Genomic DNA, 13,390 nt, shown 5'->3' on the forward strand with positions numbered 1-13,390 from the left:
TTTAAACTTTCACATTTCTTGCAGATCACAATAAGATGAGCCATTTCCACTTTATTCGTTGATTCTCACAGCTTGCTATTCCACTACATCTGTTTTCCAACAAACAGGTCGTTACCTGAAATAAATATGCTTACCTTTTAGTTGATGGAGTGGGCAAGTCCACGTTGGTCTCCTCTGAGTTGGTCTGAGGAAACAGAGATGATGGATGGAGAGAGAGACAAACATTAATGACCTGAAAAGGTGAAAGTAGAATCCTTCCCAAATGTGACTTTTAAACCCTGTGTTTTCGTGACAGACTTTACCTCGCCATTAAAAAAGAGGAAGGAACTTCCAGCCATGGAGTTGTCCAGGAAGTCATCGATCTCCACTGACTCCTGGTCCACTTGTTGTGGCACCTGCTCCACGGTCACACACTATTGTTTACAGATAAACAATGACAGAGGAAATATTCTGCTTTATCCAGGGCCTTTGAAAGACAAGAAAGCTTGATCATATATCACATTTGGTAAGGTTTGAGTTACCTTGCTGCGGCTCATTCTGAACAGCGTGAAAACAAGCAAGTAGAGAGGGTAGACGATCAGACAGGTGACAACACCTGCTGCCACTGTCTCGCCGTTTAATGATGAAGACCTTGACACAGCCCTCGGGCTGAAGGACATGATTGCATTCATTAGAAGTTGCATGGTGGGAATTTACAAAGAGAGACAGACAAGACAAAAACCCCCGTCACACCCATTCACGTACCCGTATCGCTTGTCCACCACAATGCTGTACCACAGAGTGTTGGCCAACAGGAAGAGCTGGAGTAACAAAGCACAGCACGTGGCTCTCTGCAGGCGGGTGAACGGGCTCCGGGTGGGCCTCTCCCACAGTGAAACCCACAGGTGACTCTCACACAGTGCCCTCTGCAGCTCATACCGCAGGAGGCGAGGCAGCTGAAGAAGCACAGCCTCCTCTGGGAGCAAAAAATAGAAAGCGATACACTGGAGTGAACAAGCTAGCATTATCCATCAAGCAGTTGTTTTGCTACGCTCGAGCTTTAATTATTTAATTACACGCCACCTAATCGCAGTTCCTTACCTGAAGCCTCCACCTCCATCTCCACCTGTCCATGAGTTCTCTCGTTGTCCACTGACAGCCAGTCTTCCACCAGGAAATAGTGGCTGCTTCCTGTCTGCAAGTCTTTTACCAAGACATACTGTAGCTTCCATGCTGGAGACAGACCTGAAGAAGGGGCAGCAAATAATGGTTAAATGATGGATAAACATTAATATACAGACTCTGCTTGGGCTCCTTCTGTTGTGTGTGTCTTCACCTTTATTGTCATGCCAAATACGTATTTTCCAGACATTGCCCAAGCTGGTGTCTGTCGCAATATGAAAGATGTCGAGTGCATTGCGGGCAAAAGCCCCTCTGCTGTCGAGATGGCGATGTCCGCTACGGCTTTCACGCCCATATAAACTGATTCCCACGTGAGCCGTGGTGCCTGGATGGAAGAGAGAGGCACTTTGCATGAATTCTCTTCATTTCTTGATGTAGGAATTGATTTTATTGAGTTTAAAATTTGAAGTTGAACTGCTATGATTTGCCTTATTTTCTGTCATACGTACACTGTTACAGTGACACATGATGCTCATATTGAACATATTGGCAAAGTTTCAAAAATGACGTCAAAACGACATCTACCTGTTACGTCGTTTTATCTCACCTGCCCCTTGGTTCCAGCCAGTTTTCACCTGGACCTCATACTTAAAGAGTCCATCTCGGCCACAGAGTGGAACCACACCAGCACGCCGTAGATCCAGCTGGTCCAACTTGTGTAAGATAGCCGCTGCTACAACATAGCATATTAAGCCCAATAGACACACCAACAGCACGACCAGGCTTGGTGCCCCTGAACGCTCCTGAAGGAGGGGGGAAATGGTTTGAGTGGTTTTGTTTATTTAGTGCACATCCACAAATAGTGACTGATATTTAGTGAGATACTGACTGGCACTTTAAAACTGATGGCATTGGTTGGCACAAACAGGCCTGCGGCGAAGGATGTGAGGTGCTTGGTACGGCAAACCGCCCTGCTGGCGTTGGTCTCTGCTAATGGCACCATGCCATCTGTCCGCCACTGCTTTTCACTCTCACTGAAGTATTGACACAGAGAAGCAAACACCCCGACCTCCAGACGAACATCCACGGGCAGAGACTCAGAGCTGCAGGGCGTACTCACGTTGATAAAGTAGTCCAGAGTGGTGTCGTAGGTCCTATTTAGCAACAGTGACATTTTTGGAGATGAACAGGAGACAAGGACAGGAGATGCCAGCCATAGTATGCATATTTAATGCGCACTGTATTATAACGCTGCAAATGAACAGAGTTCTTACTCTGGTGACAGGAAGAAGGTGTAGTCCCTGTGGTCAAGATCTTGCCCGCTGGTCATATTGAGAGTGATACGTTTTGTGTCTGTGCAGTTGAACTCATTGGGTTGTTCGTGGGAATGGAGGTAGGCGGTGATGAATGGCTCCTCTTTGTCATTCTTTTCTCTTTCATACTTTTCTTTTACATCTAGAAAAGGAATGAAAATAATGACAGTAACACCAACACAAAAATACACAGTCAGTAAAGAAGCAAACAAAGACACAATTTACATTTAGAAGTACAGACTTAGTCACCAAATGACAAGACCAGACAGCTTTACAATATACAAAATGAACTCAAGTTCACTCGCCCTGTTATTTCATCTATACCATATAAAGTACATAATGTTATTGTCTGGCAATTGACATGCTGTATGTTGGCAAGCCCATTCAGAATCCATACTGAGGCATTCATATGCTGCAGTTCAGTACTGCACATAGTCACAATTATATATTTCTGGCAATATAATAACATATGTATCTTTTAATTTGAACTATAATAGATGCTAAAAACAACACTAAATCCATTTTTTCAGTCATTCCTAAAGAAAAAATGATAAATTCCAGTTACTTGGACAATTAATATACATTTAAAACACCTCCAAATGATTATTAGCTTAATCATCAAGCAGCTCAGACTGAGCAGTGTGGAGACAAAGTCAGAGAGGCAAGGCTGACACGGTCTGAACATGCACAAAGGAGGATAGTCAATGTATTGGACAAATCAGGAGGAAAAGAGGAAGACCACAGAAAAGATTCATGGTTATAGTGAAGGAGGACATGCAGAGGATTGATGTGACAGAGGAGCAGTGTTGGTCAAGTTACTTGAAAAAGGTAATCAGTAACTAATTACTGATTACTTCCCCAAAAACGTAATCCCGTTACTTTACCGATTACTTATTTTCAAAAGAAATTAATTACTTAGTTACTTAGTTACTTTTTAAAAACACAATTTACAACCTGAATAGGTGATAAAGCAATAGATCTTTCAGCCCAATTCTACTTTTTCTGCATAATTCATCATACAAAATGTAATCAAATGGAAAGGTCCCTTTTTAAAACTTGTTTTATTAGTTTTAATCTTTTAACTTTATGCATCAAGCAAAAATATAAGAAATTTGTTTAATATTTAAACCTATTTTCTGCACATTCCAGCACATAATATATATTTATTTGTGTTTACACTCACTCTTTCAAATAGATGCAAGTAAAACACAGCAGAAAATAAATAAAGTCAAAGACTAGCGGTCCTGTTGCTCTATTTTCACCTGTAAAGCAGGAGTAGGGTAGGCGGAGGTTTGCCCTGGTGCAGGTGTGCCGCAGCGGTCAGTGGAAGGATACGGCAGTTTCTCTGTTAGTTTCCCATTACATCGTAGCGCACTTGGTGCTTGCTTGGAAGTTTAGGGGGTTTTTTCGCTGTAAAAAGAAGTTTTCTTCCCACGCAGTGAACAGCGGACGCTAATGTTTTTGTCACTTTTTGGAATCAAACTCAAAGTAAGGTCAGTACTTCCACGCTTTAAACGCTGCACGCTCACATTCTCTCCCGCACTCGATTTATGATCCATTGTTGATCTGCACACAGCTGTTGTTACGAACGTCACACTTACTTACGTCACTGTCATGAGACATTCTCGCAAAAAAAAAATCACGGTTTTAGTAACGCAGTAACGCAGAGTTCCTACGGGATAGTAACGGTAATCTAATTACCGTTTTTGCAATAGTAATCCCTTACTTTACGCGTTACTTGAAAAAAGTAATCGGATTACAGTAACGCGTTACAAGTAACGCCCATCTCTGCAGAGGAGGATGCTAGGGACAGGGTGAGGTGGAGGCAGATGATCTGCTGTGGCATCAAATAAGGGGACGAACCAAAAGAACGAAACAAAGAGATCAACCATATTTTTGTATTAAAGAAATTAATTTGCTCAGTTCTACCAACTAATGTTTGTGATAAATGTGAGTGCTCACCTTGGATGGTGAAGTTGAGCTGCACAAACAGCCCTGCCTGTCTGTTGCCGTTTCCTGCGCTGACCCTAACGATGACAGAGTCACAGTGGCTGATGTTAACGGCCCCCGCTGTGGGTACTCCTCCAGTACCAGAACCTTCAGAACCCAGTTCTCCAATGCTACTATTGTTAATGGCAACTGTGATGGCCAGACTATCATCAAGACCAGAGATTGGGATCTGGGTTCCATTTTCAGTTCGAAACTCCATGGATGCCACCTCGGTAGAGATGGTGTAGTTGGCAACATAGTTGAAGGGGAACGGGTTGGACTCCACCTGGATAGAAAAAGTTAATAAAGTCAGTAAAAGTGAACGTGAGGATCTTTTATCTGAAAACAGAATTTGAAAAAGACCAAGAAGAAGGACACAGTTCAGGCAAACTCTTTTAGTGAATGTGCTGATGACAGACTTCGGCACAAACAGCTTTCATGCTGCCAAGTTCTTTGACAGCCATCATAGGAGAAGGTTCAAAAGAAGAATTTTGTACTTGACTCAGACGTTTCTGCTCTTTTAAGTGTTTTCTGATGTTCAAAGAATGATGTCAGTGTATGTACAAGTAATCCCTGTAGGGCCAAAAGCTCGGACCTCAGAAAGCTGCTTGAGTTTTATTCTACTCCGAGTGTCTGGTTGACAATAACATGAACAAACCTGAAAAAGTAGCTGCATGATGCTTTTTCCAGCAGCGGCTCTGCCCAGACTTTTATTGAAAGCTCGGGGGATGGAGAACAGCTGGCACTCTGGTAATATGAAGAGAGGGGAAATTAAACACTGTCATCATGCACATGATTCTTCACAGTTACAGTTTATAATGTCCAACCTTCTGCAGTTTATAGTGAAAAATTCCAACCTGAGACACTAAATGCACAAACAAACCTGGACTGTTGTTTCCATGGTAGCAGAGGAGACTCTGGGGGTCTGCCAGTTTTCCCGTAGCAGCTATCTCAGCTCCCCTCAGAACAAGCGGCTCCTCGTTGAGTACGCGGCCGTGCATGAGGATCAACATGAGCACCGAGGACAGACTGTAAGCCTTTGCTGCCACACGCAGAGGGTGTGGCTCCAGTGTGTCTAACACGGCGTTTCCATACTCTTCACCAGAGGAAGAAGGCGTTGAGATGGACGGGGGTGAGGAGGAATCCAAATAAGCATGGAGGTACGAGTAGGAAGCTGACTGACTGACTTGATGGATCAGATCACCTTGTAAAAAAAGGAGAAAATATGACATACGATAAAGGCAAATTTAAAAAATAAAAATAAAAAGACAAAACTTAACTAGTGTGTTCTTGAACTGTTGGTGCGCGCAGTATTGGTGAAAATAAAATCATAAATAGATTTTTGAGAGCAGATTCATTCAGTTATGTAATCCAGTGGTCCCCAACCTTTTTTGCGTCACGGACCGGTTTATGCCCGACAATATTTTCATGGACCGGCCTTTAAGGTGTTGCGGATAAATACAACAAAATAAAACTAGTACCGGTACCGAAAAAAAGAAGATTTATTCATAAAACACGTGAAAAGACCCAGGAAAATCGAGTTAACGATAAAAACGATAACAAAATAACACTGAAAACCGATAAAAACCCTGAAAACCATACATTTCACACCTGAGCCTCAACTCTCGCGGCCCAGTACCAAACGACTCACGGACCGGTACCGGTCCGAGGCCCGGGGGTTGGGGACCGCTGATGTAATCTACTCAACAACACCACTTACTAGAATTTGGAAGCGTTGTATTAGTGAGCATTACACGGCTCTAGTTTAGCTGAATTTACACAAATTCACTGCTTTTAGACCAATAAATAAACCAATTTTTAGTTCCTTTATAGATCAGCTATGTTATTTAGTCATAAGTAAGAGCAGTTAGAAAGCAATATCCTCAAAAAATACACAAAAATATCTGACTGGGTAGAAGTTCCTAATTAGTGTTGCAGTTAGAGCCTCATGTAGAAATGACAAAACTGTGTCCTAAAAATGCACTTACAGTGACACAGCAGTTTCGTTCTTACCCATGATGTTCAGGATGTTGTCAGCTATTTCAGTCGGAGTGACGACGCCCTGCTTGGTGTCTGTCTGCAGAATGTCCAGCATGGACTCCAGCTTGTTCAGAGTGCTGTTCTGACACTCCTCACAGATGAACTCTCGACTTACCGCCTGGAAAAAAGATGCATGCACGTTCACTCGTAACTGATTTGTTTGTATTCTTGGCTCTCCTCTTCTGTTAATAGCCTCAATAATTTCCTTTAAAAATGACCCCGTTTTCTCTCATCCTGCTCACCGTGCACTGTGCAAGAGCAGCGGAGGTCTGCTGGATATCGCTCACAGTTGTCAGATCCAGAGCAGTCAGAGCTCTTGTGATGTTGCTGCGGACTCTGACTCTATAATTGCGCTCATCTTGGGATACGCGTGGCGACTGACTGGTCTGCTCATACTGGAAGAAAGTAAATGCCGATATAATTACCCCTCATGTGTTATCAGCTGTTGTGTGACTTGACAAATGATTGCATTAATCGCTGTTTTATGGCTAGGCCTCTCTTACCTCATTTAGGACTGTAATAAGAACCAATGATAACTCTCTGACCCTCTGGGAATCTCCCTGCTCCAGCAGCTTTTTGAGTTTGCTGTCTGTCAGATCAGAAAGCCAGTGGGGAAGACTGCTGTATCCAGAAGGTGGATCTGGCAGTACAACCTCAATGGTCCTGGACACAAACAGGAAAAAAACAACTGAATATAGAATTTGAAACTTCACTATATGCATGTGGAACAGCAGTCACTGGTGAACAAGAAGAGCAACAATAACAGCAACGTTGCTTCTAGATGCCATGAAACTCAACAACTGAGCAAATACATTGGGGATTGTAGTGATTCCTTGAAACATTTCAGTAATATAACACCATGGTAGCTAAAAGTGACTCAAAAAGATTCAGACTGAAGTCTCCTCATAAGTGAACTAAACCGAGTAAAGTAGAGTTACTTGTTAAGAGGCATGATGGCAGCTCCCTGGTGGTCCTCAACTGTGATGTACACATATACATGATGTTGGGCTATGCTGAAACCTGGAGGCAGGAAGGCCGAGTGCTCTGGACTGCTTCCTTTGTACACGCAAAAGTCCTCACAGTATTCTTCTTTACAGCGTGTCACTAGCAGACTGTACAGCAATGTAGTTTCAGAGTCACCCAGATCACTGTAACCTAAAGGGTTCAAATTAATGCAGGGTCAAAAGACAATAATCCCTATAAAGGATATGATAATTAAAAAGATTTAAGTCACATTTCCTTCTTCCTACCAGAGCAGTTGAAGTGTACGCGGTCCAGCAGTGTGCGTATCCTCCTGCCTTCACCATCAAGATCCGCGTAGGCCACTCCTGCCTCCCCTCCAGCTCTCAGGTGACATTCCCCACCAGCCGGGGCCTTGTTGTGATGCAGTGTGATAGAAGCAGCGCCCTCGCCATGTAAGCTGCTGTCAGTCACATGCAGGGTGAAGACATAGGAATCATTATGCCGCAGGACCCCCTGCCGTAGCACCAGATTCATACCGTCGCTTCCTGTCGTGGTGGAGGAGGAGTCTAGGACCAGAGTCTCATTCTTTAGCGTCATGGCACTCCAGCGCTAAGACAGAGAAGGAAAACAGCCTGTAACTCTCCGTTCTTGATATTAGTGACATCAGTGATATCAGTGACACCAGTGTGCTTTTTCCTGCTTGAGTTGCAGTTGAAAAGATGAGTTGGGAATAAAAGGCACACCATTATAAAACAGTTTGACAGTTGGCCGGATAATCAGATGAAAAATTTCAAGGGGCAGGTCATTTCAAAACACAACTTTTCAAACAGCTCAATCACCACACAAACAAACTGTTTCGTATGGCGTTATTTTTGTGCCACTATTCTGAGCGCACGTAAAAAAGAAATTGCAGGTGCAAGTGTTGCATTTTGAGGAGAAATTTATTTTGAAATGCAAATGCAAAAACTGAGCGACAGGGGCTGCTATTGTGTGTGTGTATGGATAATAGCAAACACTGAAATACATTTTTTGCACGCAGCAATGAATTTTGTTCACTCAAATTTAGCTTTTCTTCGCTCAAAATAAATTTCTCCTCAAAATGCAACACTTGCACCTGCAATTTCTTTTTACGTGCGCTCAATTTTTTTATTTTATACGTTCGCTCAGAATAGTGGCACAAAAATTACACCATAGTTTCGGTGTAGTTCTTCTCAAAACTGAGGAGCTAAATGTAAATCTGCGAGAGGAAAAAAATATATAACAGAGATGGAAATCATTTTCAAAGGTAGGAACTGCTCAGCAAGTGGAAACTTTATAGACTAGAATGTCCTCATTTATTTTAGATATTGTATCCAGACATAATGCTTTGATGAATTATGTTTTTGTGAAAATATCGTTTGCCATGAAAATACCAGGAGGTTTAGTGCAGGCTAAAACTGATAAGTTTGGAGTACAGTGTTCCCTCATTTATCGCGGGAGTTACGTTCTAAAAATAACCCATGATAGGTGAAATCTGTGAAGTAGCCAACTTTATTTTTTTTACAATTATTATAGATGTTTTATGGCTGTAAAACCCCTCACTACAAACTTTATACACTTTTCTCAGACAGGCATGAACATTTTCACACTTTTCTGTCTTGTTTAAAGACTCTCAAAGTTCAAACCTTTGGTTTCATTCTATAATACTGGACTTATTTTTCTACAAAGGCACTCGTAGGTACAGTTGACGGTGCAAAACGTTTCACTGGCATTTTTGTGATTGTTGGAGAAAACTTACAAACATACAGTACAGCACTGAAGAGTCACACTGCTAGCGATAGAAGATTTAGATAATTTGATAAGCTGAACGCATTCTATACTGTACAGGAGACACGGCACAAGACTGATTGACAATGGTCTACAGCCAATCAGAACGCAGAAAACAATGCAGTGTAAAAAACAACAACCCAAACACAAAAAAACCACACAAAATTGCACAAAAAAATCCAGGAAACAGCGAGACCGCAAAAGGTAAACTGCGTTATAGCGAGGGACCACTGTACTCTGATAAAAGTTTACAGGGACACGCTCTGTTGGACTAGAGTAGTGTTACTAGACATGAGGGACGCATTCTGATGTAACTCTCAGCAATAAGTGTATTCCTTAAAATGTCAAACTAGCCCTTTAAAGATGGATAGCTTTTAAATCATCATGATAATAAAATAAGTATTCTTAAAGTGCTCAAAAGAGGTGGTAACCTTTGACCCGTAATTTTAGCTTTTTCCTTATTAATAATTTAGTTCCTCTTGAGAAACTTTTTTCCTACAATTTATGTGTACAATATTTCTAAAGCGTCCAAATGCATGACAAACCTGACATTTTTCTTAGGAGACAGACAAGTTAATCTTGTCTGTCTCCTAAGTTACTTATAACTTAGAATTGCAATAAGTACTGTATAAATGATTAAACGTTAAAACTGATGATGTGTAAATGACACAAAACTTGCTAAAGTTTTTTCTTTTCAAGCTGATGGATATCTTTCCCTTTACTAAAGACATATTAGTATGTAATGACTACACATATTGAGTCAGATATGTGTAGAGAGTCCAACATTCAAATATACTCCAGTCAGTATGGAAAGTATAGTGTAATCCTAACAAAGTGACATTGGTTATACTGCAGCTGAGCAATGTCAGCTGGTAGGTGCAGTTCGAACTCCAGAAACCCAATGATTGTTTTGTCTTTCAAATTGTTTCCTTATGTAAGTTCAACACAACATATTCTCTCTGGCTCAGCTTAAGGGATGACCTCATTCTCACGCCCACACACTACTGCCTGCATCACGAATCCCAGGGAAAGTCTGAATTAAGGAGAGAGGTGGGGCAGCAGAAGAAGAAAGAGAAGAAAGGGACGTGGAAACGTTGACTTCACTGTTGCTTCTGTGGTGCCGTGACCTCATTTTGCTGAGACATAGAAAGACATTTTTAGCCAGATTCTGCCCTTAAAGCTTGATGTCAGGGTTTGTGTGAGTTTTTACCACATGAAGAACGCCCTTGCAGTTGGTGCAGGTTCCTCGGAGGTAGACATACGAGTTCTGGCTGACCTCGTAAATCGACTGGGCCTTACAGGACACACACTCAAGATACACAATGGGAATGTGGCCGCTTTGGACGAGCACCTGTTACAAAAACAGACATGCAGGGATGCAGTCACCAAGATCTGAAAAGAGAACGTTTAACCACCTGAAAAGAAAACGTTATATATGTGCACATTTGGCTTAAATCAGATGTATGTATATGAATATGCACAATCTTTAAGGAAAAAAAGCAATACTGTTTCCCCCAATTATTATTGAACTATTATTTAAAGAAAATTTCGTGTTTAATCCTTTTTTATTTACTTGCATTTCTAAACAGTGATCAGCACACAGAACAAGAACCTTGGACCACAAATCTGCAGTCTGCACTGGAACCCTCAAATTTGCCATGGTTTATTATTACAATAGGAAACACTTGTGTCATGCCATGTTATGGCTGCATCACAACAGCTTTTTTGTTCACATTTCTTTTCTTCTTGCTCTGCCTTACACTTTAAGCTCCCTTTCCCCTCTCTTTAAACCACTTTTCTTCTGATTGGCTGCTCCAAAGTTAGAAAAGCAGAGGGCTGTACGACAAAGTGAGATGAATTTCTTACAGAGAAATGTTGAGCTTAAATGTCCTAAAAGTAGCCTTATTCTTACCTCGCTAAATCACTGTGGTAACTTGTGCTGAACACATAAACTGGAAACGGTTTATGTTCAAAGCTTAAAATCGGCTAGTAGCGTTTTATTGTTTCTTTTATTATATCCACCAAGAAGATTGTGTTTTTGAGGTGTGTTTGCAGCTGTGTCATTCTTACTGTCTGTAAACACAATAGCTCAAAAATTTTTAAGAAAGTACTATATAAAGATTTAAAATATCATGTCCCATCTGACCTTCATTCAAGGTAAACAGACTGATCTCAAGGTGAAAGTGATAATAATACTATGCAGAACTATTTACTATTAAAACTATATTTCACACTTCCATTGTTTGTATTAATAACATAGAGGCATATGGGGAGTGATATATAGGAATTCTTAATACCATATTACGTTGGACCTCGCACCTCAAACTTATATAAAATGTCTTTTATCTTTAAAATTGTACTTAAAATGCTACTGCCTTTGTTTGTATTGGCAACATTTAGGAAATAATGCAGGTATATGTGGATTCTAAACATCACATTATAGTTTGCATCCAGCCTTTGAAGTGCCTTTCTTTCAAGTTGACCCCAAAATGTTTTGTATCTTCAAAGAAACTATTTATATCCACATTAATAAAAAATAAAATCCCATATTCAAAATTATGTCAAGTATATTAAAGTGGGTTTCAGCATTGTAAATAACAAAAGCCTGCCGCTTGCACTTGTTTTAACTGCACTACAAACATCTTAAAGTATGTTTAAAAAGAACAAAGTAAAGAAAATGAACATAATATAATGAATATTTAAAATAAAATACACTTCAAAGTAAATATTGGCCAGACACTGAGCTGTCTTGGCGAAGGTTTGCACTCTCTGATTGCTTCTTGTTTACAACATGTTTTAAATGCAACGTAAAGTCTCTGCTGGGCGAGTGCATATTATATGTGCAACTTGTTAAACTGTACCTTACTAACATCGCAAATCAAGCCAACTTGTAAAGATACAGCTGTGGAAACTGTGTATGCCAATGTGACTGAAACATGCATGTATCCATTTGATAATGCAGAACGTGTGTAAATGATAAAGTTTAAATGTATCCAGTAAAAATCTCAGAGCTCCCATCTGCTGTCATCAATTTAAATAAGCTGTTAAAATAAAGAGCCAAGATCTTATTCAGCATTAAAACAATTAAGTGTAATTAAAATGTTTAGTTTACCGTTCTATACGCTAAATCTCTAAAAGATTAATGATTTTCTGAGCATTAATCTCTTGTTTTATTTGCAACACTGTTGTATTTTATTGCTAAATCTTTATGTTATTTATAGATTTTATCACAACTTTATCATTATCTGATAACGCCTCTGAGTAGGCAGCACTCATAGGGATCATTTTGTGTGACCCGTGAAACCCCACATTTATATGAGTGTGCACAGAATTGGAAGCAGAAATCCTGGATTAACACAGCTGTTGATAACTGCTGTTTTGATACTCCTCAATCTTTAACTAGGGTTTCAGATATTGTTGAGCCAGCTCATGCAGAGAAGTATTCAGTTTTAAGCTGTCTGAACGCTGAGCATTTGGGCTTATAGAGACTACTTGCAAACTTTGGTCATGTTTAATATGTGAACCATTTCAACAGTACATATGGCAAAAAAATAAATCATCTTTCTAATATAACTAATTAATATCTTTCACCGATGATCAATTAACCAAAAGTTGTGAAACATTTTTTTTTTAGAAGAAGCATTATTAATAACTATTAATAGAAAGAAACTGGGAAAGCTGAAAATATAAAGACCAAGAAAAATCTGTGTATAACTTAATGACAATTGACTTTTCTGATTAATATGTATTTAATATGTATATAAAAGGAGACTTACAGTCTGTGTGGTGGACTCTGGTGCCAGGCCGTCTTTGCTTATGGTCAGTTTGAAAGTGTATTCAACCTCAGCCTCCAGTTCTGAGCCAGAGATCCCCAGCACAGGGCCGCTGGAGCCCAGGCCGAAGTTCAGGGTGGAGCAGTGCTCTGGACCCTGAAAAGAGAATTTGCAGCAGTTTTTTTTTATTTATGTTGTCTGTCTATCAAGTTGTACAAAATCCTGTTCCACACAGTCTCAAATTCATTCCAACAAACACACTTGCATTTGTAAACTATGACCCAAAATAATTGGGGAGAGATTAAGGGAAAGCCGACCTACAAAAATAAGTTTCCAGTACTTGTTTCAAATAAATCGCCGACCCGACAGCATCAGGAAGGCTGTTCCAAAGTTTGGGTGCTACAG

At 40.5% G+C, this 13,390-nt stretch overlaps 1 protein-coding gene across 2 annotated transcripts in view; it reads right to left on the bottom strand.

The window, feature by feature from the left end:
- pkd1a (polycystic kidney disease 1a) overlaps nt 1-13,390 on the bottom strand; it is a 75,169-nt gene that overhangs the window by 16,983 nt on the left and 44,796 nt on the right. For both annotated transcript variants that reach the window (XM_085162166.1, XM_085162165.1), the window contains exons 24-42: nt 12,989-13,141; nt 10,423-10,563; nt 7,694-8,015; nt 7,382-7,598; nt 6,947-7,106; nt 6,686-6,838; nt 6,417-6,561; nt 5,287-5,607; nt 5,062-5,150; nt 4,377-4,689; nt 2,376-2,556; nt 1,991-2,255; nt 1,709-1,904; nt 1,316-1,486; nt 1,081-1,224; nt 745-955; nt 522-648; nt 303-413; nt 135-184 (exon numbers count right to left, since the gene is read on the bottom strand). In XM_085162166.1, coding sequence (XP_085018292.1) covers nt 135-184; nt 303-413; nt 522-648; nt 745-955; nt 1,081-1,224; nt 1,316-1,486; nt 1,709-1,904; nt 1,991-2,255; nt 2,376-2,556; nt 4,377-4,689; nt 5,062-5,150; nt 5,287-5,607; nt 6,417-6,561; nt 6,686-6,838; nt 6,947-7,106; nt 7,382-7,598; nt 7,694-8,015; nt 10,423-10,563; nt 12,989-13,141 — 3,470 coding nt within the window. The remainder of the gene's footprint in view (nt 1-134; nt 185-302; nt 414-521; nt 649-744; nt 956-1,080; nt 1,225-1,315; nt 1,487-1,708; nt 1,905-1,990; nt 2,256-2,375; nt 2,557-4,376; nt 4,690-5,061; nt 5,151-5,286; nt 5,608-6,416; nt 6,562-6,685; nt 6,839-6,946; nt 7,107-7,381; nt 7,599-7,693; nt 8,016-10,422; nt 10,564-12,988; nt 13,142-13,390) is intronic.

This window comes from Neolamprologus multifasciatus, chromosome 6 (assembly GCF_963576455.1).
Source record: "Neolamprologus multifasciatus chromosome 6, fNeoMul1.2, whole genome shotgun sequence".
NCBI classification, from domain to species: domain Eukaryota; kingdom Metazoa; phylum Chordata; class Actinopteri; order Cichliformes; family Cichlidae; genus Neolamprologus; species Neolamprologus multifasciatus.